The sequence below is a fragment of the Patagioenas fasciata genome, chromosome 14 (genome assembly GCF_037038585.1).
Source record: "Patagioenas fasciata isolate bPatFas1 chromosome 14, bPatFas1.hap1, whole genome shotgun sequence".
In the NCBI taxonomy this organism is placed as follows: domain Eukaryota; kingdom Metazoa; phylum Chordata; class Aves; order Columbiformes; family Columbidae; genus Patagioenas; species Patagioenas fasciata.
This window is the reverse complement of record NC_092533.1, coordinates 2,134,654-2,160,511: the sequence shown is the minus strand read 5'-3', so window position 1 is coordinate 2,160,511 and position 25,858 is coordinate 2,134,654. Positions and strand designations below refer to the sequence as shown.

At 49.7% G+C, this 25,858-nt stretch overlaps 1 protein-coding gene across 1 annotated transcript in view; it reads left to right on the top strand.

Annotated features, from left to right (window-relative positions):
• The window catches only part of ADRB2 (adrenoceptor beta 2), a 33,790-nt gene extending 30,070 nt beyond the window's left edge, over positions 1–3,720 (top strand). The window contains exon 2 of the mRNA XM_065849289.2: positions 522–3,720. Coding sequence (XP_065705361.1) covers positions 522–556 — 35 coding nt within the window. The 3' untranslated portion in view covers positions 557–3,720. The remainder of the gene's footprint in view (positions 1–521) is intronic.
• Positions 3,721–25,858: the final 22,138 nt, after the last annotated feature.

Genomic DNA, 25,858 nt, shown 5'->3' with positions numbered 1-25,858 from the left:
CAAGAGATACAACTACATTTTGGATACCCAGGATTCTTCAGAGGGAGACGTTGTGTTCCCAAAGAACAGATATGAGTTTTGGCTTTCTGGTTTTAAATGCTGCTTTCTTCCCGCGCAAGCACAGACCATAATCTTTGACATGCACTTAGTAAATTATAACTTTAAGATAAATAAAAGCACAGGCATATCCCATACTTGTTCCTTTATCTCAAGATTAATTTCCCATTTTTCCATCTAAGACGTCTGTCCTTCAGCTTTCCTGACAATCAAGAAAATGCCCTGTTTCTTTCCTTTTGTAGATTCAAAGATATTAAAACCAGAAGGAAATGTGTTGTCATCTCCTGGACAGCTGACCTGAGTGTATCTGTAGAGATACATCTATTTATTCCAACTATTTTGTGCAAAGAAGTTTTGCTTTTTGGTAGCTACTGCAGGAGAATCGTCGCGTCTGAATGCCTCCTTTACCCCAGTCTCTGCAATGCTAAACTGATTGTTTTTTCCTTTCCTTCTCTGCCCCACAGAGATCCCAGGGTGTCCAGGAATGGTTGAGAGCTGAAGGGGCTGACCTCTGTTCCTCACCATCCTGAGCTCATGAGGGCTCTGAAGAGGTCGAGTTGGGAGCATGGCCTTGCTTCTCTGAGCCCGGGGATGCTGTGGGAAGTGATTGCCTTGGCAGATGTCTTCATCCCAACCCATAGCCCATCGTGCATCACCTGAAGGAGAAGCTGATGGAGGATAACCAGAGGACCAGGAAAGGCTCTGCTAGCCTCGGAGGACACAGCTGGGGGACCGGCACTGGGAGAGGCACTTTGCAGGAGTCACTGCATACGAGACTGGCTCTGGAGAGAAGCTACAGGAGCCCTGTGAACTGAAGGAGGGGAATGTCCGAATCATCACAAAAGGTGCAGAGGGGTCTTCCTGGCACAGCATCCTTGGAAAGCACTTTAAAAAGGGAAGGGGGGTATCAGGACCACGTGGCCATCTCCGGTGGCTGGTTTGGAAGCAGCATGGCAAGGTCCGTGCCTTGCGGTCAGGTGAGGAGCGGCGGGACATGCTCCAGACAAAATGGGAACCTGACCAAGACTGAGAGAGAAGGAACATGGAAGATTGCTTTGATTTATTCTGTGCTTGTTTCTCCTTCTGGTGTCTTCTCTGTCTACCTCTTTTTCTCTCCAGGCCTATGTGTACTGCATGTGGGGCTTGGACCCTCACAAACAAGCAGATTATAATAGCACAGGGCAAATCCTGCCCAGTATTCGACTGTGCTGCCCGGTGCAGAGCTGTTGCTAGATGGGGCTGACACAGATGTAGATGTAACATGGGCTTTGTTTGCTCCATACGCCAACAAATCTGCAACTGTAATGCCTGGACTTCAGGCAGGAGAAAGGCTTGAACGTGGCAATCCTTTTACTTGCAAGCAGTCACATGCTGGCGTGACCAGCCACACTTGGCAGCCAAGTTTTAACACTCGAGCCCCAAAATATTGTAGAGCATCCGTCCCTCTCCGGTAGCTGTGGAAGTGAGCATGCTGGCCGGCTGCACACTCAGCAGTGTAAAAAACTCATTAAGAAGAGAAAGAGACAGGCGGAGGGAGTGACAGGGGGCTCAGGCAGAAAATATTAGGTAAAACTGATCCAAAACCAACAGGAAAACGTGCACTTCTTGATTGCAGGTGGTGTCCCAGCCACCGACTGTCGTGCCCAGCTGCAGGTCACTGATCACCGAGCTGCTCCTGGAGATCTGGGCAAACATGTCGGTACCAAACTGTGCCAGGAGCCCCATCTCAGACCCTCTCTCGTGGGCTTCCAGCTGCAAACCCCCTTTCCTCATGTGCAATTGTATTTATTTATTTATTTTCTTGCTGCTTGATGCAAAGCTGCTAAAACAGCACCTTCCCCACAAACATCCGCAGCTGAGAGAGGACGGAGGGAGGGAGGGAGCGTGTGCTGTGTCTGTGCAATGAACGTGGGGCCGGTGTGTGCTGGGCGGGCTGGATCCGTGCGCGTGGTGTGTGCACATGGGGCAGGAGCAAACCACTGCGGTTAAACCAGAAATACTTCGCCTGGGCTGAGTGCGCAACTTTGATCTTTCCAGAATTAAGAAGAGGCAGAGCAAACCTTTGTTGGGAAGGACGGCAGGACAGCTGTAGGCTGCATAAGCCCTGCAGAGCCCCTCTAGCTAGGTTTTCTTCGCACCCGTGCTTGTGCAGGGTATGTGTGTCCGTGCAAGTTGCTTGCCCAGGTCATGCATTCCCAGCTGTAATGAAGCAAACTTACTATGTGTACGTCCCAGCTTTGGACACTCACAGGAGGCCAAATCCCCAGCCAGGCAAGTTCCCAGCAGTGTGCACACTGAGGTTTAATACCTGGCAGCCTCTTCTGCTCTGTCCGGAGGAGACATCCACAAGCAGACCCATTTAGCACCGCCAGTTTGAGACCGGCAGACATGAACCTCTGTAGATAATGCTATAGCTGTGCTGTAATGGTTCATGCTCAGCCTTGGCTGTTTCTACCCATTTTGCTACAATACTGGCCCGCTGGCAGCATCCACTCGTTGTCAGGTGTTTTATGGAAAGCCTGGTTTCTCCCTTACCCTTCCCTCCGAGGTGCCCCACCAAGGCTTTGTCCAGCCCTGTGCACCACCACACCGTGCTGGATGGAAATATTTCCCAACGAAAACCTGTTCCTCAGAAGATTTCTGGATGGCTCTAGTCGCAGAAACACTGCCCTTGGGATTAGTTTTCAGGTTAGAGACACACATGGGATCATTGTAGCTCTTTCCCAAATCCTTTCACGTGTGAGAGCAGGTTGCAGTCAATGACAGGGATACACTTGGTCTGGTGATTTGCCAGCATGGCCCAAAAGCAGTGACCTGCTTGCTGCTGATGGCTTCCTTGCAGAGTTGTAAGAGTTGGGAGAGATGTATTGCAAATCCATCTGCCTATGACCCTTCAGGCTTGTTCCATGTATTACATTTAGCAGTGGTGTGCTGGGTCTATGTTTAAATGCCCCGACACCAGGGTTGTTGTGCTGTCCTTTGGGAGATTGCCCTGTAGTCCAAGTCAGGACCTGCTGTCAGTATTCTACCTGCATTTCCTTCCAAAAACTTCATTCCATTATTCCTAGGGATGCTCTTCAAGTACTTGCTGCTCATTGTGTACTGGTCAGGCTCTGCCACTGGATCTGTGCTCCCCTTTCCTCCTCTAAGGATCCCTTTAGGTCCCTGATTGCTGCTGCTCCCTGTCCTTTCTTCTCATAGTCAGGCACAGAATGAGCCTGTTTGTTAATTCAGCCGTGCACAGTTTGTCAGGGGTCCCGTGCACAGTTTGTCAGGGGTCTGCACCCACCAGCGGAGCAGCCAGGACCTCTGGCAATGCCCGGTGTCCCCAGCAGCTGTGCAGCTGCTCTCCCCCTCATTGCAAAGCATGTGGGGTGCAGGAAAGGTGCAGACACAGAGATGTGTCCGAAAGCAGACCAGTGTTAGCAATGAGCACTCGTATCACGTGGGGAACGAACGACTGCTGGGGACAGTACACAACGACGTCTCCATCTCAGCAAAGCCCAGGCTGAGCAGTGGAGGTGGGTGATGCTCCACAGGCAGCGCTTGCTTGGGGGGTCTTTGTGTGCAGCACTCGGCCAGAGCACCATTGTGATTGTGAGAGCTCTGTTCTGCTCACCGAACAAATTGTTCTTACAAATAAAGAATGAAAAGTCCTCCTCATCCCACTCTTCTTTTTCATGCTGTTTATCGAGCGGCGGCAGAGGAAGGGGCTGCACCTGGACGGTGGGAGCAGAAAGGGCCTGTGGGTGTTGGGGGCTGTTGGGAGAAGCAGAACAGCCAGGGGAAATCAAAACACAAAGTGCATCAGGGCAGCTTGCAGGGCCTCTCCATGAAGCTTGCTGATGGGTAATGGGTTGCAATGTCTCCAGGCGCTAGGAATGGAGCTGTGGGACAAGGCGAGAGAGGAGCTGAGCAGCAGCAAGGCAGCCCATGTATGTATCAGTCCCGCGGGTGCTGTGGGGCAGAGCAGGAGGGGGAGAAATCAGAGAAATCAAGAAGGAGAAAAAAAGAGACAGATGAAAGAGGGTCCTGAGTCTCCCAAGGCTTTCACAGGATGACAACAGAGGGATGTGGAGACTCCCAGGTGGCAGCGTGTGGTCCCAAGGGCTGGTTCTGTGCCCGAACATCAGACTGGTGACAGAGCAGAAGGCTCCTCCATTCCTCCTCTCGCTCCCCAGCTGTTCTCCCCAGTGATACAGGCAGGGTGGCAGTGACACAACAGCTTTTCGGAAGCAGTCGTCAAGAGAAGAATTTGGTCCCCAAACAACAACATAATCAAAACTGAACATTTCCAACAGAATTCGTGATTAGACAATCATCCCAATTGAAAATATTGGAGGGCCTGGAGTGCCCTGATTCTCCATCTCCCAGACTTTGTATCTGGATTTACTGAGTTCTGGGGTCAGCCCTGGGTTTTGGGACTGGATAAATTGTGAACCTGATTTGCCAAGAGTACACACAACCCCACTGCCTCCAGACATCCCAGAACGTGTCCAAATATCTTTGTAAAGTTCCTAAAGCTTTAAAGCAATCCAGAGAAAAGAGCCACGAGGAGATTATTGCAGCACATAACTGCAATAAACCTTTTCTTCATCCTTTCATGGTTAGAGGTACGAACATGAATTATGGCAACTTAAACCTCTTGAGAGCAGCATGTAAAATTGTTTTCTCAAATGGCTGGTAAAGAACCTCGTTAAGCTGGGATGTCAGCACTCGCAAATGCTGCTGTCTGAATGGGGCTATTTTACAAGTCAGTTTAATCCTTCCAGGAATCAAACGACCCCTTTCACCCACACCGAGCAGCAGATTCACTCTGTGCTCCTTGTTTTCCGACCCGTTTGTTCATCCCAGGCTCTGGCACTGTCACCTCTTGCAGCGGATGAGCCACCTCCTAACTTGCAGATGTAAACAGGTTAATAAAAAGCTCCACATCTGGCCAGCTGTCATGCTACCTGCCAAACAGCAGAGGCTATAGAGAAGTCAGGGGCTTTTCACATGCAGCCAGCGGCAAAACAGGAGGAAAGAAATATTCGTTTGTTCCAGCTACGACTTTTAGGGTCGTTAGATGCTGTGTAGGCAGAGCTCCTGGTCCCCATCAGTCCTTGTGGGACACATTCCTGCAGTGCCCTGTTGCTTCTGGGCACAGATTTTCCTGTGGGATGGAGGAGGATTGAGGGGACTGTGCCCTCAAGGGTGGCTCTGTTCCCAAACTGACCCATGGTCCCTCCCAGCCGCAGCCACATCCCCTTGTTCAATGGTCCCCCAGCTCTTAGCATCTTTTAAAAATCACACAGCTGGGCATAAGCAGCGAGTACCTTCCCTTATCTGCCTTCTGGAGGATGTGTCCCTTTCCCTGGTCTTGCTCCCCTGTCCTGACACCACCCTGAAGGGCACTGCTGCCACAACACTGATTTTATCCCCGAATCTCATCTGCCAGCCCCAGCAGCCCCCGCTGGCACCGCTGTGCCTGTCCAGGCACGACCCGGTTTCTGGGTCTCCCAGCCACATTTGCTCTCAGTTCTATAGGCACAAATCCCAGCAAATGTTGGATTAAATAACTTCGTGCTGGTAATTTACCATAATTGTGATTATTATGGGAGAACGTTTAAACCCCAGATGCTCTGTTTTGGTCTCCATGGAAATTGATAAAAGGGGTCACCTTTCGATTGCAAAATCCTCGTGCTGAGGGGAATGGGTTTGACTCATCAGTTGAGGAAGTAATGGGGGCTGGGTTATTTGCCTGCTGCTCTTTCTATGTGTGTCTGTCAGTGAAATTCATAATGAAAATGTGAATCTGCACAGACCAGGCTGTCATCTGACAGCAGGAAGGGAAAAACAGGAAGAAGGGGTGTTACAGAAATGGAAATTATGGTAATTAAAACACACACAAAAAAAACCCCAAACCAACAGCAAAATATATCTGGGCATTACAAACACCAGCCTGGTTTATTGAAGCTGCTTCTCTAAAGACTGTTGTGACTGAAATTGAAAGAGTAGAGAAGTATCTAATGCTGTTGTTAACCATTAACTATTTTGCTGCTAGTCTTGACTTCAGCCTGCATGGGGAGCCAGTGTTTTTAAGAGTTAGTACTCATTCGAAGCCCACCCAAGCCAAAGGAAAGGCTTGTATGGGCGTCCAGGGGTGCGGATGACTATTAACTGTGTTTGCAATGGCAATAGCAACCCAGCAACTGAATCAGGGAGCTCCACAGCTCTGGTTATCACCTCAGCCATGCAGGAAAGGGGCTGCAAGGCTCAAGATCTAAATAGGCAAGAGCAGGTAAGTAGGAGAATAAAGGTCTGGCAGAGGAGACATGCCAGGGGTAGCAAGCGTCATCTCAGTATATATCCTGGTTAAGCAGAGGTCAGCTAAACATCAGGAAATGATGACTGTCCTGTTCTAGGATAAACTGTCTCTCTAGACAGGCTATTTTTCTACCAAGATCACAAAAGCGCCTTGGAACAGCTCGACTGGAGACACCTCCATTTGGTCAGACAAATCCTGGCCACTTGCTCTGCTCTCCCCAGCCTTTTCAATGGGCGCTGCATGGGTGCAGTCATGGGGACTGGGCTCCGTGGCAGAGCTGCATTTTGCCCCTGTTGCCAGCATTCGCAGGGCAGAGAACACAGCATTGTCCTGCTTTGGGGAACAGCACATTCCCGTTCACATCCCCGCACACCCTGACTGGGGTGCAAGCCCAGCAGGAGCCTCAGCTGCTGATTCTTGCAAGAAACATGCAAAAACTGCAGAACCAGAAAGCACTTGCACAACGAGCATCAAGCTTGCAAAGGTAGGTTTTTGGGAAGGTTCTGATTTGTCTGTTTGTTTGGGTTTTGGTAGATTGTTTGTTTTACAGGGAATGTTTGTTATCGTTGAAAAATCATTTCAGATGTTTCCTGTCAAAAAAACAAATAAGTCACATCCCCATTGCCGCATTCTTAACCTTCCCTGTTCTAACGCTGAGTGGAGTGCACTGACCCACGGACTGTTCTACACTCCTTCAGCTGGAGAAGCTTTGTGGTTCGTTTTTTGTGGGGTTTTTTAAATAACAAAGGAGGGGGAAGGGAAAAATGAGAACACCCTCAGCATCACCCAGACAAGTGCGTTCAGGGACAAAGCAAACGAAGAGGAAATTAAACATTGCAGTTCTATGATCAAAACCAAAGCAAAATGAATGCGTCAAACCAAAACGAAGTTTGTCATGTTCCAGAGATACCCCTATGAAAGCGTCATCAGAAATGACGTGGGTTTTTTGAGAAAAATATGGTTTTGATGGAATCTGACTCCTTGATCCCCAAATTGTGGTTAACCAGAGTTGAATGGCACTTCCAGCTCTCCATCCTGTGGCTGTAGTTTGGTGCTTCACACTGGTCCCTGTGCAAACTCTGGATGGGTTTGGTAAACAGCCTGGAAATCCCACTTGGCAACAGAGCCCTCGTGCCACACGGACACCCCCGCCCTGTGGGAAGCTGGACCTGGTGTGATTTTGGTGGGACAGGTGGAAGAGGGGGAACCTTTCTTGTCCTGTGTTGCCACCTGCACCTCAGCCTTTGATGCATCCCAGGTGCTCCTGGCAACGAGCTATGGGATAACGGCATGAGAAATTACCCTGTGTTTGCCAAGCGGCCGGGGTCTGGGGGCTCCGTGCAGCCTGGTTGGCTGCAGTGGCTCCAGGATGGCACCTGTTGCTGTTGAGGGTGCGCTCGGCAGTGCCTTGGTGCTATTTTTGGAGTGTGCTCGATGGCAGGAAGGATTAGCAAGCCCCAAATGCAGAAGAGCCAGGCTTGTTATGAACAGAGAGGGCTCAGATTTGCTGAGCAAAACGGTCTGAACCAGCTGGGGGCTGGAAGGGCAAACCTGGACCTCCGTGGTCGTGGAGGGAGCAGGTCCGGAGCAAGATGCTCGGAACTCACTGCTGACAGCAATGGGGACTAGGATGGCAAGTTTGCAGCAGTCTTGGCTTGGCTGAAAGGTGCCAGCCAGAGGCTGAAGCTTCTCTACTACATGATACTGAGCAAAGTGACCTGTGTCTGCACTGGGCTGGGATACAGAAGAGAAACACAGCCCCTAGATGGGGGCCTGAAGGAGGGAAGCGGGGGGAAAAGATGCTTTTTCTAGGGTCAGGGAGGTGGACTGAAAAGGGACAGTAATTGCACAGATCCAACAGAGGAACTTCACAGGAGAGGATTTTGTTGCTGATAGGAGCCAGATCATGTGGTGGCACCCAAGGATGCCAGAGGAGCTCCAAAGCTGACACCCTTAATAAAGATACACCAGCAGGGCAAGTCCCTGGAAAGCTTTCAAAGAGTGTTGTTTTCATCCTGCTGCAAACAAACAAACCACTTCTTCTGGCACCTGAAGCCCTGACTCTGCCTGCAGCCTCCCCTCTCTTCTTGGGTCCTGCAGGGAGAGGGGACCGTTAGCCCACAAGATGCTCATGCCAAGTCCTGAAGCCTCATCAGTGCTTCTTTCTGAGTGTGTAGGACAATCTCCACCTCTTGGCTTCCCAGCAGCTAAGGTGTGTTTTTCCCAGCCAAAAGGATTGCTCATAAAGGGGTGGGCAAAACACGGCACCAGTGAGATGAACGAAGGCAGTGGGGTTGACAAAGGAGATAAAGCAGTCACAGCGAGGCTGACAGCAAAGCAGCTTTCCCAAGGCAAATGCCCTGAAAACTCAGGGGAAGCCCATGGTTCTGGTTTTACCCCCAGGAACAAGAGAACAAGCCTGTCCCCAGAACAGAAATGAACACCCATTTCATTAGCTAAGACTTCCCTGTGCTTATTTAAGCATTGATTCCTGTAGAGCACTGTTAGCAATTACAGAATGTACCAGAGCAGCGTCACTGCGGCACAGCTGGGGACTGCAGGGCTCACCAGGGCGATGCCGTGTCAACCTGACGGCTGCATCTCCAAGGTTACTTTTGGTAGGAAACCACTTGCTGGATAACTTTGAAGGAAGCAAACATGTTTTTAAATTCTGGTTTGTTTGTTTGTTTATTTGCTGTGAATTCCCCTTAGCTTAGCACTCTATAGCTGCCCGATGGGGCAACTGCCTGAGCTGTGCATCCCTTTCGAAGAGTATTTTGTCTTCTTGCTCTCCTTCTGATATGGGGATGTATTTTCCCAAAGCGCAGCTGCGGCTCCGTTTCTTTGCCACAGGCTGCAGAGGAGCCTGCCAGCCCAGCACTGATCCCTGCAGTCCCCTGCATGGTTGCTGAGAAGAAACAGAGTCCCCATCTACCCACAGGCACATCTCCCAGGACATTCCATGTCCCCTCCCTCCCTCATCCATTGATGGTTTAGGCACTCATGGTCCCAAAACCCACACGTTTGTCCTAAAAGCTGCGGAGGACCCATTTGAGATTGATTTGTCCTGTCCGTTGGGAGGTTGAGCTTCCAGATTCAGCCAGACGAGGGTATCAGAGAGCAATGCAAGGGGGGCTTTCCTCCACCAGCATGGCATTTCTGCATCCTTCCCACCTTCCCATGGCTGGGGAACCAGCCTGTTGCGTGCAGTCTGATGGCTCCCCTGAATGAATTGGGATCAGCTTAAAATACAGCGCAGCTCCCTGGGTTTGAATGCTGCTGTGTTACTCATTTGGCAGAGGAAGAGGAAAACCTTGTCCATTTGGCCAGGACTTGCTTTGTGTATTCCCCGTGTTCCTCTGGGATGTCAGGTGCCCCTATCAGGGGCGGGATATTGGCCTCAATGCAAATGTAGCATCAAGTCCCTCTCTCCTACAAACCATCCCTGTCCAGGGAGCAGCCTCCTCGCACAACCACAGCAGCACTGGAGCGGTTTCCCACCTCCCATTGAACTGGGATTCAGAGGGTAAGAGCAGCTGTTTGGGTGCTTCGAGGTCCCAGGGGTTCACCAAGTCCTCCTGGCCTGCCCACAACACTGCTGCTGGCTGTGCTAGTTCTGCCTGGGGGATGCTGGCATTTCCAGAAAGTCCAACAAAATAATGGCCTCATCACTATTCTTTCCTTTGGTGCAGGTTCTCTTGTGCCCACATGAATCCTAATGCACTGATAGGGTATTAATGCGGGTGCCCTGGGCGTCCCTGAGGAGCCGGCACCGACACAGAGCGTTAACAGCTCATCTTCATTTCCACTGCGAAGTTGTTACACGTGGTGCGCGCTGACTTTAACCCGCTCTGAGCAAACCCTGTTTCCCAACCACGGTGTCTTTCTGCTGGTGGCAGAGACCAGCTGCAGTGGGGCAGAGTGCGGTGGAGCCGTGGGTCCTGGGCATGGAGGGGACCACGGGCATCTTGGGGACCACGGGCATCTTGGCACCGCGCACCCCTGGAGCATCAGATGCCTGATGGACGGTCACAAAGATGGGGTTCATACAGCCCCATGTGTGCATCCAACATTTCCTCACCTCTTATAGCTTCCACAGTGCAAATTCCCCTACTATGCTCGAATCAACCCACAGAGCCTTTCCATGCAGCCAAAGCTTTGTGACCTCCCTTCTTGGGCAGGCGGCGATGTGCAGAGCGGCTCTGAGAACAACCAACAGCTCGGAGCCCCATCCCCAGGCAGAGGAAGGGAGGTTCATCTCCTGGTTGCTCAGCTCATGCCCTGTTTATGGTCTGAAACCCATGGCCTGGCTCTCTGCTGCAGCCCAGCATGCTCAGCTGCCTCCCTCTGACCTGGGAAAGGAGCTGCAATGTGAAATTTAGGTAGTTTTAATTAACCTCAAAAAAAAAGAGACAGACTGTCTCTGGGGAAGGAGAGAAAAAAGAGCATTTACACTCTTGGTTTCAGAACTGCTTCTACCAACTGAGGGATGTCTGGGACAGCAGGGAGATGGGGAAAAAGACTTGAGAAGAAAGACTTCCAGAGAGACCTGGGCTCGGAGATGAAACATTGAATAGAGTGTATTTTATACGTAAAATCCCTGCTGCTACAGGAACCCAGGTTGTTAATTGGACTGACAATCCCTTTCATCTTAGATATATGTCTCCTGGCTGATTCATGCTGAGGCATCCTTTTGACCTTTAGAATATTCAGCTTTTTGGGGAGAAGCAAAAGGGAAGCAGCTTTCTTGTAACAGACTGAGCAATAAAGCAGTCACTGCAGCAGTCGGCCTCATTTTCTTCACTACAATGTGTCAATATCTGACTAATGAATGTAGTCACTAGCTGAGTAATTTAACCTGGTGAGAGTGTGACCACAGAAAGGTTGTCCCACAAACAGCAGTGCCAAGCTGGAAAGGAAGCAGGACCAGGCGTTGTGGGACAAGTGGCTGCTGTTGTTCCAAATGTGACTGCACAAAGAGGGAGCTGGGATTAGCTCAGGTCAGGGCTGGGGACCATCCACAGCAGCAAGGTGAGTGACAAGGCAAACGCACCAGAATCAGCCCAGGCCCGTGGTGTCTCCTGGGGATGCAGAGCACAGATGGACCCTGGGGAGCGTGGCTGCCACCTCCAGCCCCTTCCTCAGACAGGGAGGTGGGTGCCCAGCCCATGGCACCTCGAGGGAGAGGGGCCTGATCTTCACCAGCAGCCCCTACACAGACAGGCTGCTCAGTGACACCGTCACGTTGTCCCCTGGCACAGCATTTGCAGCATGAAGCATCCCCTCCTGTCTCCAGGGGGGGACCAGGGAGCCGGCAGAATTACTTGCCTGTCCTTTTGGTGTGTGACAAAGTTTTGTTTGTCATGGGAGCTCCTAATGAGCTCCATTAGTGTTCCCTTGGGAGAGACTGAGACTGAAGTCTTTGGGAGATAAATAGAGCTTCTGCCAGGCTGAAGGGATTTCTTTTTGCAGCAGCAATTTATCCTTCACAGCTTTTCCCAGTATTTATTATCTAGCTTATCATCTTCTTCTGGAACAGAAAAACTCTTGCATGGGCACTTCTGCAGGAGCTCTGTGGGACAGAAGAGTGCCCCTTTCAGGGATGCTGTACCCACATGCATAGATGTGCCTGGTTTTTGGGGTAGTATTTCTTGATAAGCCACATCAAAACTGGATCTCACCTCTCATTTACACAGGTGTAGATCAAACATCACACCAGGCACTCCAGAGTTACCAAAGCTGCACTTTTCCCTGGAACCCTCCCCTGCTCAGGCTGCCCCACAACCTCACATAACCCAGTCCCAACTCCCAGAGACCCTTCTCAGGGTGGTATTATTAGAGGGGAGAAAAAGGAGCCTGACTCACCAGGTCCTGCACCTGCGGCTGAATTTCCCTCCAGACTCTCTAACAGGGAATGCAGGTTCATGTCAGGGCTGTTTTTCCATCCCGTTTTCGGGGTTAATCCCTCCAGGACGGTCCCTGACTCTGTCCTGCTTTGGACAGATGTCTGTCTGATGACAGAAGTGCCCTTTATGCCTGCCTGAGACCTTCAGCTGGTCCCTGCTGTGCCTGGGGCAGGTAGCAGGGGCTCCAGCGCAGAGGAGAAGGAGCAGCATGGCCAGGGGTGCTCAGTCCTCCCCACCCACATGCAGCTCGGGGGGTCCCTGCAAAGGGACAGGAGCCCCAGCAAAGAGCCCTGCTGCTTTCTGCCAGAATCCGATGGACAAAGCTCAAGCTGCACCCACATGGATCTCCCTGTTTTCTTCTATTTCCTTCCACCCTTAACAGTTTCAAAGACAAAGCAAGGAAAAACAACAGAAGTTGGTTTATTCCTTCTATCTCCAGATGCAGAGGGCTGAGATGTATCTGTATTCCCTGCTCAAGTGCAGGGATACACTTCAGTGGAAGATATATTTCTGTTTTTTAGTGATTAGAGCAGCCTTCGGCAACATAAAATGCTTCTGCTGATGCAACAGAATCTATAAGCAAAAGGATTGTTTCCTACATTAGGAACAGAACCACAGGTCTTTCAACCCTTCGCATAACTAAACTAAATAGATACAAATAGTCATTCCCCGCATGTCAGGGGATCCCCAAGGGCTCCTCCACAGCAGCTGGGATGGGGACAGACATTTCCAAGTAGAAATCTCAGGAGAGACTCCTTCCTGCAGCAACACCAGCCACAAAGATACCCAAAGATTTAAGTCTGGATATCTCCTACAGAGGCTGGGAGTCTGGGATGGATGGATGGGATGGACAGACTTCTGATAAACTATTGGAAGGCAAAACTGCACAGTGCTTTGCACTGAGGTTTTGGGGATTACTTCCCAGCACTGCCAAGAGGATACTGGCAACATCAACTAAATCACCTTGTTCTGCATTTTGTCTTCTGGCTTCCTCAGTAGATGCATGAAGTTCTCTCCAGGACAAGCACCAGGTTTTGCAATGGTTATTCTCCCTACCCAAGGGATGCCATCCACAGGATGAAAGCCAAGAGAAGGATCAGAAGAGAGCCAGCACAGCCTGCTTGTGCAATGCAGTTTGCAGAATAAAGCAAGCACCCCAAGCACAGGGCTCAGCCTGGCTCCTGCCTGCAGGCAGCTGGTCAGAGAGCAAGAGGAACATAGAGGGCATCAGGAGCACCCAGCAGAGACACAGACATGAGCAACACTGATAAAAGACAGAGGCAAACACACTTCCTCAGCTATAAACCTGCAGCCTAGGTAATCCAGCAGCTCCCCAGCCAAAGTGTATTAGAAACAAACCATTATTTATACCTGAGCAGCCAGCGCTGCCTTCCCTTCATTCCTGCCAGCAGCCACTCTTGCACAGATGAGTCGTTAAATTCTCCACAGCTGCCCTTAATTTACAGCTCTAATTTTTGTGGGTATGCTGTGGAGGGAATAGGAGCTGGTGCTGTTTCCTAAAGTAGCTCCACAGGTGTGTAAAATAAGTGCTAATGGGGGAGCTCCTGAATCCAGGTTGCATGTGAAAGCTTAAGGGAGGGAAATACTGCACAGAGGATGCTGAAAATAAACCCACAAGGTCCAGGCTGGAGTGACAAAGGGGCTCAGAAAGCCACTTTCCACTACAACCACAACTTTCCATGCACCCTGCTCCAGCAGACCTCATTTGACACAACATGAGCTCAGTGCTAAGGGGTGGGGGGCACCAGGCAGGAGGCTTCAGTTTCCTAAAATAGCCCTGACAGGTGCCCTTAATATCCTGGCTCCAGTGTGACACTGCCGAGCGAGGGCCATTAGAGATCCCAAAATGGATTTCATCTCGTTGAGTCTACCCAGATGTAACCCCAGGCCTCTAGGTCACTTTTATTTTGTCCGTCTCCTCTCAGGTGCAGGGACTGGGGAGCAGAACCCTACTCATGCCCACATGTACGCAGCAGCCGTCTTGCTGCTCATGCACTTCACGTTGGGCTGGGGTGGGCGGGCAGTGTCCCTGTCCCCAAGCAGGGATGCTGCCAAGCCCTGGGATACACTGGGCTCTGCTGCTCCCCGCCATGGATCCGTCTTGCTGAGTTGCAATCTGTCTTCCCTCTGCTGCTTCTCTCAGGGTTTCTGTGCTTTGTCAGGTCACGGGCTTTTTTTACTGAATCTTTGATTTCACATCTTCTTTTTAAACTGTCACTATCCAGCAGCAACTCAGCAATTTCACTGTTGTGTTCTCTATTTTATTTTTTTCTCCTTTTTTTTTTAACGTGTGCGGTTGAGCCCTCACATGCTGTCTTACTTAAAGACAAGATGAAAAATAAATACAATGACAACTCTCAGTAAAACCATGTATTGGTTCGCCTATAGCTATAGTTCGCCTATAGTTCCCCAGATATGTACAGCAATTGTATCCTACTGGTCCTACATGGAAACATGTCCCTCCTTCAGATTTAAGTCTGGACATCTCCTACGGAGGCTGGGAGCTTGGGATGGATGGATGGATGGATGGATGGATGGATGGATGGGATGGATGGATGGATGGACGGACTCCTGATAAACTATTGGAAGGCAAAACTGCACAGTGCTTTGCACTGGGGTTTTGGGGATTCCTTCCCAGCACTGCCAAGAGGATACTTGCAAAATCAACTAAATCACCTTGTTCTGCATTTTGTCTTCTGGCTTCCTCAGTAGATGCATGAAGTTCTCTCCAGGACAAGCACCAGGTTTTGCAATGGTTATTCTCCCTACCCGAGGGATGCCATCCACAGCCAGGTTCTTCGCAATCGTCTGCCTTTACTGGGACCTGTTCTGTCCCCTGTTCTCCAGGCTGTGGTTTCTGCTGGACCCACAGGAGCGGGTGACGGCTGTGGGGGAAAGGGCCCAGGAGGTGATGGTGGGACGTGCAGTGTATCAGTTGTCTGATTAAGCACGAGGATGTGAATCCTTCAGAGATGGAAGTTTTTAATAAAAAGGCTAGAGGGTAATTCTTCATTTGCAAAATGACACAATGTTCCACAAGGAGAGAGAGAAAAAAAAAAAATCAGCAACATAACTGAAAACAACCCACCCAACCTCAAAACAGTGAATCCAATCAAGCTTTCTTGTTAAACGCAGGCTTTGAAGAACATTGTATTTAGTCATTAACAGTGCTGAATCGATATGAATAATCTGAAGCGACTCCAAGCAGCAGGGGCAGTTGGTGTTTTCAAAGAGATGAATATTGATGCAGCCTTTGCAAGTGCAGCCCGAATGCTGCCGAGCCCACTCCCACCATGGCCTGTACATTGGGGTGGGGACAGGGGCGGCTGGGGCAGGGTCCCTACAGCCTGCCAGCTGAATGCAGAGAGAAGAAGTGCACTAGAAAATATGTAGATTGCTGTTATCTGCTCAATGTAGCGGAGTCCAGCACAGGTTGTTTTCCACCCCTCTTCCCGCTGCTCCTCCAGCTGGCAGCAGACACCACGTTCACACCACCATCCAGGACCAGGTGATGCTCCCCCTGTCCCTCTGCAGGTTCAGCTCCCAAGATCATTTTCCTCACCTGAACCTGCTGCCCACCCCATGGTGGCCAGGAGATAACTTAAGGCAGGCTTTGACCTGCCAACTTATCCTTGCAATGAGCAAAATGGCAAGTTTACTCTCACAATTTAAGATGCATTTGTAGGTCTAGAGCATCCCAGCTGCCTTCCACCCTCTCTTTTCGCTGACAAAAGGCAAGCCCCAGGGCACTGGGGTGATGCTATCTGCCTTGAATCATTCGGTGGAGAGAGATGGTGGGTGGGTGGTGGGCTGTGAATCACAGAACTCATCACTGCAGCCTCCACTTAACAGGCAACTGCTTAAGTTTTGGTTTAGTTTTGTTTGCTGTCCTATTTCTCCTTTTTCCCTGGCCGTTTGGCAATGGTTATTCATTAGAGCAGTTTTTATTTGGACATTTTGAGAGGCCTGTTGCCTTTGGCGCTGGGGTGCCAATAATTTTATAAATGAATTCTCATTAATTTCCCCCAGATGGAAATGAACAAAGAGCCGGAGGAGAGGATATGATTTCCAGTTTCTGGGAGCACTTTACAAACAACTCAGATCATTAAAAAGGTGAGGGTGCTCTTTTAATAACAGGTTTCATCAGGATCCAGCCAATGCATTTTGAAGAAAAAAGAGGCATTTTGTTAAAGCAGCCACTTGAGCTTCTTTCTGTGTTCAGCTTCTTTGGCTGCAGCACGGATTCTGTGTGTAATGTGAAGGGTGTCACTGGGGGAGCAGGACAGCCCTCCAGCTCCCACACAGGCTCTTTGGGGGAATAGGTGTTAGGTAGACAAAGAGATGGGGCATCAGAGGGCAGATCAAGAGCTCACCTCAGTGCTCCTGGAAGGGAAATGTGGCTCAGCCCCCTCCGGTGGCACCCGCCACCCCAGCCAGGTATTGTCACCTCTCCCCGGGCTGAAGAAGCATCTACCTGCTGTCCACAGGGAGGTGGGCGCACCGCTCAGCGATGGGTTAACAAAAGGCGCAATAAAATAGACTGGTAAAATGTCCCGGTCTCTATAGCTTGGAGGAGGCAGAGAGGTGACATCATTAATGTTTACAGATATATAAAGGATGAGTGTCAGGAGGATGGAGCCAGGCTTTTCTCGGTGACAACCAGTGACAGGGCAAGGGGCAATGGGTGCAAACTGGAACACAAGAGGTTCCACTTCAATATGAGAAGAAACTTGTTCCTGGTGAGGGTGGCAGAGCCTGGCCCAGGCTGCCCAGGGAGGTTGTGGAGTCTCCTTCTCTGCAGACATTCAAACCCGCCTGGACACCTTCCTGTGGAACCTCAGCTGGGTGTTCCTGCTCCATGGGGGGATTGCACTGGATGAGCTTTCCAGGTCCCTTCAACCCCTGACACTCTGGGATTCTGTGATTCTGTGGTTTCTTTGACTCCCCTTTCTCTGCACAGTTCATTTCCCTCAGCACTTCAGACTTGGTAAGAACAAAACAAACCCAAACCAACCCAACCCCCGTGTTGACAGATGAAAAGACTCGAAATAAATAAATAAATCTGACTCGACATCATTAAGTCGGCGCGGCTTGGGCAATTTCATTCTCCCACACAGACATCTCCCCGCCAGCGCCTGCAGCAGACACTGAAGAGGGATTTGTGCAAAAGATCCTTCCGAAAACATGTTGTTTTATTTCTGAGGATTGAAACGGGCTCGCTTTTTATACTGGTTTTCAAACTCTCTATCCATATTTCTCCAAATGTTTTAACACTCAAAAGTAAACGACGTGCTACAATACAAGAAGTCAAGTTTTAATTTAGCTGGTGCTTCCTGATGTTTCTATTCCTGAAAAAAATGTATCAGAAATGAAAAATAAAGTGCCTTTGGACAAATCGTTAACATAAAAATGATTAGTGGCTCAAAACTAGTGGTCTAATCATGTATCTTTTGTGAAAATAGAATATCTTGATGGCTTTTCTCCAATCTGAAACAGTTAAGAACAGTATTGATCTGGGAGGACAAAAAAGAAGAAGTCTAAATGACAATTGGCAGCTATTTGAAATAAAACTTTTGCAGCTCTTGTATCTCACAATCTGCAATCACATAAGTAAGCTTCATTAACTGGGGGAAAAAGGAAACAGAACATACAGCTTTGAAGAGAAAGTGAATAGAGTAATCACAGTATGTGCCTTTATACTGGCTTATGGGTTATAAAATAAGTGACAAAAGGAGAATGGTTACTAAAACTACCTTCTGCTGATTGTCAAGGGAAACGTCAAAGACTCACTTTACAGAAACAAAAGGAAGTCTCTCCATTTAGCACACTAAAAAGCAGCTTATAGAGGTGGTTTCCATTGCCTGTAGTCTGGTATTCTGCAACTTTTCCTTCCCACCGCCTACCTCACTGCACGGATGCAGCGTAGCCCCACGTATCAGGGCATTTCCCCACAGCCCCCGTATCTTCTTGGCTTTCAGCAGGTTTACTCCCAGCCCTCGGTGCTCTGGTTAGGATGCTGCTCATGCAGACTATATGTTGCACCCCATATACCAAAGTCGTTAGCAATGCACTCAGCAAAACCTGACGCTCTCCTTGCAAATTCCTTTGCGTGGACAGCGTAGGAGATAAATGCATGTGAATGACAATGTCTTCAGCACTAAAAGCCTCCAGAATGGTTGTCCATCTCCTCCTGGTCTTCCCCAGGAAGGTGACGGTGCGTTGGCACCCCAGGGTGGTCAGACCCACTGCCCCCAGCTTTGCAGCAGCTGCTCCATGTTGCCTGGGGTTCCCTGGTCCCATGGGGGGGCACCAGCCATGTGCCACCAGGCAGTGGTTCTGGTCCAGGGGTTCATCGCATGGTGCTCCACTCCAGCCCCTTCTCCTACCAGGATGCTGGGCTGAGAACACCGTGTCTCCTCCATCTTCATCACTGTTTCACATGGTTCCCAGCTTAAAAAAGGTTTCTGAGCCAACACAGAGCCCTGTTGTGAATCACCCACCACCTAGAGCTGGGGTGTCAGCTGTCAAATTAATTTAATTAGTAGTTACTGCAGGCTTTCAGGAGCCATTTGTGCGCTGAAGATGCCACGGTGGCCACACAGCCATCTAGCTGAGCCTCAACCTGCAGCCCGTCTCCCCGTGAGAAATGCGAGCAGGGTGAGAACAACAAACCATCCATGCTGCGGCCTTGGCATCCTGCAGGAGAACACAGAGGAAAAGCTGTTTGCAAAATAAGAAATTCAAATTAGCCATGCCTGTCCTCTCCTGCCGCATCGGCAGTGGCACTCGGGGTCTGGATACGCAGCTGGTGAGGCTGCTGACAAATCCGGCACAAGAAGGGGATGGTGAGAACGAGCATGGAGAACAGGGACACATGAACTGGGAAAAAGGAGCAGCAAATAAGCAGGATATTGCATTCATCAGATCGTGCAAAAGATAAAACTGCTGGTTAGTTTGCACTGTAACCATCACCTTGTTTAGTGGCTATGAGCAGACTGCTGGTCCAACCTCCCCGTCCCTGCTGCCCTCCCCTTGTTATACTTATGGTTAAATAAATGTCTATTTTTGTGCTCAGTTTCTGCTTGTTCACCACGTACTCACAGGGAAATGAAGAGCTGTGTTTATACCAAATGGGTTTATTGAAGTATCAGAAAGCACAAATCAATTTACAAACGAAATTATATGGTACCCCAGGAATCACAACTGACAAACACAGAGATTTGCTGCTAAATTAATAGCAAGCCAAGATAAAAGGCAACGCAGACCATAAAATTAGTCAGGTACAATATACTCCCTAAATTTAGAGCTCACTGCTTGCTTTCAGAACTAAATAACCAGCAGAGGGGTTTTAAAAATCAATATCGCAGGCCACATGGCAAAGCAAATTCCAGAAAGCACTGTATGCGTTTTGCAATGGAGGATTCAATCCTGCTCCCCCTTGTCCCACATGAGCCTGGGCCACATCAATGTACACCCTGCCTACAGCGTGCGCTGCAGAAGGAGAGCGCTGGTAGAACTTCTGCAGCAAATGATTTTGCTTTTTAAATTAATTTGGGCAGAAAAATTCAGCACTGCTGCTCTGCCTCTTGGGCAGACACTGAGGATCTTCTCCTGTCCTCCTCCAGCACCGGTGGGGCCGGGAGTTGGTGCTTCCCTGGCTGGTTGTGGCTGAGGGTGCGCAGCGCTGCGGAGCTGGGGAAACGCCGCTCGTTAGGTAAATAAATTGATAGGAGAGATGAGGCTGGCAGAGGCTGCCCACGGCAAAACAGGAGCAGAGCAGCCGTCACCTCTCCACAGGACTAACAGGTATCTTGGCTTCCCAAGGGCAGCACAACCCAACTCTGAAGCACCGTAAAAACTATGCAGTGCTGGAAATCGCCTTCAAAGGCTGGGGGACAGCCCTCGGGTGGCCAGGAGGTGCTCCCTTCACCCTGCTGCGCTGTGAGGAGGGTCCCTGCTGAAAGCCAGGGCTGTGGCACGTTGCTGATGGTCACCCGTGGGCAGGAGGTGCCCTCTGGGCACGGTGCAGCAGCGAGACGCTGCACTCGGTGTCTTTCTCCGCTGATAGAGCTGTCCTGGCACGGCACAAGGATCTGCCCATGCTCTGTGTTCATCCTGAGCGACAGGAACAAGATGCCCAAAGTGCGGCTTTCGCAAAGGGCAGCACCGTGGGCTTTAATTTCTGAGCTCATTTGACATTTTCACACAGTTTGTAGGACTCCTCTGACTTCTGCCGCTTGCTCTTCCTTCCTCTAATTAACTAACGAGACATATGATGAAGCCATGACACGCACAAGAAATGACAGGGCCACCGAGTGCTTCACCATGGCATTCCCCTTAAGCACCCTGCAGAGCAGCAGGCGCAGGGCAGGCTTTCCAAGATAATGTGCTGATACACATTGAAATATGAGCGCTTTTAAAAGTGAGAACAACACACGCCTCGATAGAGACTCGAGGCACTTGAACCCTGGGGTGCTGCTGTCGCCCTGAGCGCCCAACACCACGGATGTCAGCGGGAGGGCTGGGAAAGATCGCTGGCGTCTCTTTTAAAACCACCGTAGAGCTATTGTGAGCCCTCATATCTCCAGGACATGGGCTAAAGCTCTCCTGGAATGTTCCAGGCTTTGAGCTCATAAAGCTATTATCTGTAAATGAAGTTATAGGTGTCTAATTTCAATCTATTCGGTTTCCATTGCCTTCTGTTTATGAAACTAAATACAACGGCACATAATAATAATTAAAGATTGGCTGATGAGCAGGAAATGAATCCATGTCTCCTGGGCAGTCACTGAATCTCAATCTTTTTTTGAAAGTGTCGTTTCTTTCTAAACATGCAATTATTGTCTCACTAAGACCAAGCTAACAAATTCAGCTGATGTATGCCTGTATGTAAAGCAGCTCTGGTGGGCAGTGATTTCTACAGCTTGGGCTTCTCTCTGGATGAGATCCAGGGCAACCCAGCAGAGCCCGCCCCGAGCAGCCACAGGAACGAACCCTTTTCCACCTCCAGCACCAGCTCGTGTTTTTCTCAGGCAGACCCGGAGCCTGAGATGCTGTCCCTCACAACTCACAGCTATCCCAGGAGCTACCTGACTGAAATGTTTGGTTTCATGATGAACCGAGTAATGCAATGTCTCCCACAGCTCTTTTCCACCACGGTGGGGAGCGAGGCAGCTCCGGGCAGAGGTGGCTCCAACACGGACACCCCTACACAGCTCCAGCAGCAAAGAGATCGACCAAGGGGCTGTGGGAAATCTCTTGCACAGTCAAACTTCCCACGTTGGGTTTAAAACCTATTTCATTATTTCTTTGGCGTTATCAAACTGCTGAGAGTGAATGAATCTGCAGGGGTGGGAAGTACAGTCACGGCCAGGCTCGTTTACAGGTCACTGAGCAATGATAACGAGTTTGTGGCTATTCATGATATGTCCCTGGGAGCTGTGACTGCAGTCCTGTGAGCCTGGCGTGGCCGATCTGTCACAGAACCAAGAGCCAAGAAATCAGTGTCCAAACTGTCCTTCACCCTCCAAAAACACACCTGTGCATGTCCCCATCACCAAGCCTCCCTCCATATCCTATTCCTCCTCCTCTGCCACCCCTGTATCACTCACCTGATACCCTCGGCCAGCTCTTCCCAGCACATGAGCAACGTTCCCATCCCCAGAGAGCAGCTGAAGGAGACGCTGGCTGCCCATCCTGAGAGACACCGGGCTCAGAATCAGAGTCCTCACATCCACCTACAGTACCCAGACTTGTGCTGCCCCTTGGCTGCCTGAACGTGCCTGTGGCTGATGCTTCCCTCATGTCAGCACTGATTTCTGTTCTTCTAAAAACATGAATTCAGTTTAACAATCTTTGTAAGCACAAAGCAGGCATTTGTGCCCAGGTATCCCTCTCACTGCTTCCCCTGGTGCTTTCTCATCTGACCGTGTAACTCCCCTTGTTGTATCTTGTCTCGCATGACATTGTAAAAGCTTCAGGACAGGGCTTGAGTCTTGCAGTATAAACACATCATCTTGCCTAACTCAAGGCAGCCAGAAAAGGGTCTTGTTTATTAATCTGTGGAACTGAACATTAAACACATTTATATATGGGAACAGCATCAAAACTGGCGAGTGCGATGCCAATCTGAACAGCAAAATTCATCCAATTTTGGAGGGAAGTTCTCTCTCCTCTCCTTAAAAAGCTCCATCAGTACATATATGACAACTTTTGCTGAGGGGCACTCTATGTATTAAAAAAAAGCATCTGGCAACCTGGACTTGTGGTAACAGATTAAAGAAACTCCATCTATGCTCTTTGAAAACAAGAAGATAGATGGATAACTTGATTACAGGCTATAAATGCTGGCCTGGAAAAAAGCTTTGTGATGATAAGAAGATCTTCAGCTGAGTAGCATAAGACACAGGCAGATCCAGAGCCTGGAAATTAAAATCAGACACATTCAGAATGGGAAGCAAGGTAAGTAAATAGCAGAACAGGCTTTGGAAATGAGAATGGGATGTCCTTCTAGAAAGCTAAACCAGGAGATCAAGGGCCAACAAGGGAACATCTGTGAATGTCCTGGGGAGCCCAGAATGATAACTTTCAGAATTAATATTGATAAAAACTTGAATAATCAGAAAATAATGGGGATTTTAAAAGGTGCTATGAGGGAAATAGATGAGGCCATAAGCCGGTGGTTGTTGGAGCCCCACCTGCTTTCAAGACCTTTGAAAACTCCATCTTAAAGCAGTGAAACACCGTAGATCCGTCGCGGTGTGGTGCACAGCCCACACGTGCTGTGCCCACCGCGAACTGGAGCCTGAAGAACATCTCCCAATGCAGCTGCACCTTGTTTTCGGCTGCTGCTTTCAGATCCATAACAAAGCCCATCTGAATCCATATTACACACAAATACACATAAGCCAGAGCATGTGTTCCGGCACACATGACAGCCCATTGAGGCTGCCCCTTGCTTCCTCACAGGGTGAGGCTCCGAGCTGCTGAACACCGTGGGGGTGACCCCCAGCCGGCCTCCTGCCCTCAGGATCTGCCGGCTACGCTGCCAACACCACCTCACCCATCCCCATAGTGCATGTGTGCAGGGGGTGTGTGTGAGAGGGAGAAGCTCGGGAGTGATTAACAGCTCATTAATATTTCCTGCTCTCCAGGCTAAAAGCCATTAGCTCGGGCAGCCTCATAGACACAGCTCCACTCTCACAGGCATCCTGAAACCATCCCCTGCCAAACCACGGCTGCCATTCCTCTGTGGTTGAGGGAAACGAGCCCATTCCTTTCCCTTGCCTTGGAACAAGAGTGAGAGGCCTTGGCTGACGCAAAAATAAACACGAACCATGATCAGGACAAAGGTGAGCTGCTATTGTAACCAGTGCCTGCCCTCCACAGGCTTTCCCGGGGGTCCCTCCAGCCCCTGCCAGCCTGGATATTACCACAGTATCACAGTATGTTTGGGATTGGAAGGGACCTCAAAAGATCATCCAGTCCAATCCCCCTGCTGGAGCAGGAACGCCTAGGTGAGGTCGCACAGGAAGGTGTCCAGGCGGGCTTTGAATGTCTCCAGGGAAGGAGACTCCACAACCTCCCTGGGCAGCCTGTTCCAGTGCTCTGTTACCCTCACTGAGAAGTTCTTTCTCAAATTTAAGTGGAACCTCTTGTGTTCCAGCTTGATCCCATTGCCCCTTGTCCTATCATTGTTTGCCACTGAGAAGAGCCTGACTCCATCCTTGTGGCACTCACCCTTTATATATTTATAAACATTAATAAGGTCACCCCTCAGTCTCCTCTTCTCCAAACTAAAGAGCCCCAGCTCCCTCAGCCTTTCTTCATAAGGGAGATGCTCCACTCCCTTAATCATCTTTGTTGCCCTACGCTGGACCCTCTCCAGCAGTTCCCTGTCCTTCTGGAACTGAGGGGCCCAGAACTGGACACAATATTCCAGATGGGGGCTCACCAGGGTGGAGTAGAGGGGAAGGAGGACCTCTCTCGATCTACTGACCACCCCCCTTGTAATACACCCAAGGATGCCATTAGCCTTCCTGGCCACAAGGGCACAGTGCTGGCTCATGGTCATCCTGTTGTCCACCAGGACCCCCAGGTCCCTTTCCCCTACACTGCTCTTTAATAGGTCATTCCCCAACCTATACTGGAACTTGGGATTGTTCCTGCCCAGATGCAGGACTCTACACTTTCCCTTGTTAAATTCCATCAGGTTATCCCCCCCCCAACTCTCCAGCCTGCATCTGGCTTCCGCACCTTGTTTTGGTGTCACTTTCCAAAGAGCTCACACCGGGGCTGATGTGCAGAGTGCTGCTGTCCAGTATCTGAAATCATCCAACCTCCACTACAAAATGGGAAGAGAGGGCTTATCTGAGGAAGGGTCCCCAGGGTCAGGCTTGCTGGGTGAGTGAACAAGGGTCAGCAATGTTCCACTGCCCAGCAAAGGAAGTAGAGAGAAAAAGGCAAAACACATCCAAGAGAATACGCAGAGATAGAAAGTAGAAGAGAAAGCAAACTGCAAAGAAAGGTCGCGGGTGGTGCCAAGAAAAACATGACAATGGAAAATTATGTGCATATGGTTCCTGTGCAGTCACCATGGTAAGAAAACTTGTTATCCTAAAGCTTGCAGAGCAGAAAAGTGAAGGAAAGAGCCACCCTGACCAAGCTATGACCAAGGGTTTCAGAAGAGTGGTTATCAGCCAGTTTTCAAGACAGGTTTGGAAAGAATCTGAGAACAAACCATACTAAACTAAGACCCGTAAGTGTTACATCTTCTAGTTTATCAAGATAGCATCAAGGAGATTTAAGAAGAAAAGATGTAAATCCCAGACAAAGGCATTTTAATGAGGGGTTTAGCAGGACACACAAGGAAAACAGAGCTGATAAAGGACTGACAGAAGCCAGGACAGACTCACAAACTCTGCAGGTACAGCCAGTATAAAGCAGGTCTTGTCATGCCCAAAGACTGGAGATTCTGGAACATCAAATTGCTTCCAAAACAGACATAAAGTGATGGAGACTCAGAGGACAGAGAGATGATTCAGAAGGCAATGACAGTCTTGCCAAGTTGGGCAGCCCAGGGATACAGAGCATCCCTGCAGGTGCCACCACCGGAGCACACAGCTGGTTCTTCTGCCAGACCACAAGATGGGAAAGCCCAGCTGATCCGTATGGAAGTCTGGAAGAGTTCAGACAAACACGAACCTGAGGCACCAGAGTCATAAAGCAGCTTCTGCAAATCCTTCCCAAAGCACTCGAGCAAGTTTTTTTTCCTAACCTGATTAATATTGCACTAATACTTTGGGATCAAGCATGGCTTAAGTCTTGGACAGCAGTAGCAAAAGTCGTGCTGCAATTCAGAACCCAGCTGCAAGGAGCTGAAGGTGTCCCAGGCAGAATTCAACCTTAGAGTCAGGATGGAAATACCGCAGCCATTGCTCCCCAAACACAGATGTATGTTTATGCGTTGTTGTGTGGTCCCAACACCACTGTCAGAGCAGGTGCAAAAGAAGGGGAAAAAAAAAAAGGCAAAATAAAACCACCATCCCAGTGCAAAAAGGGAATT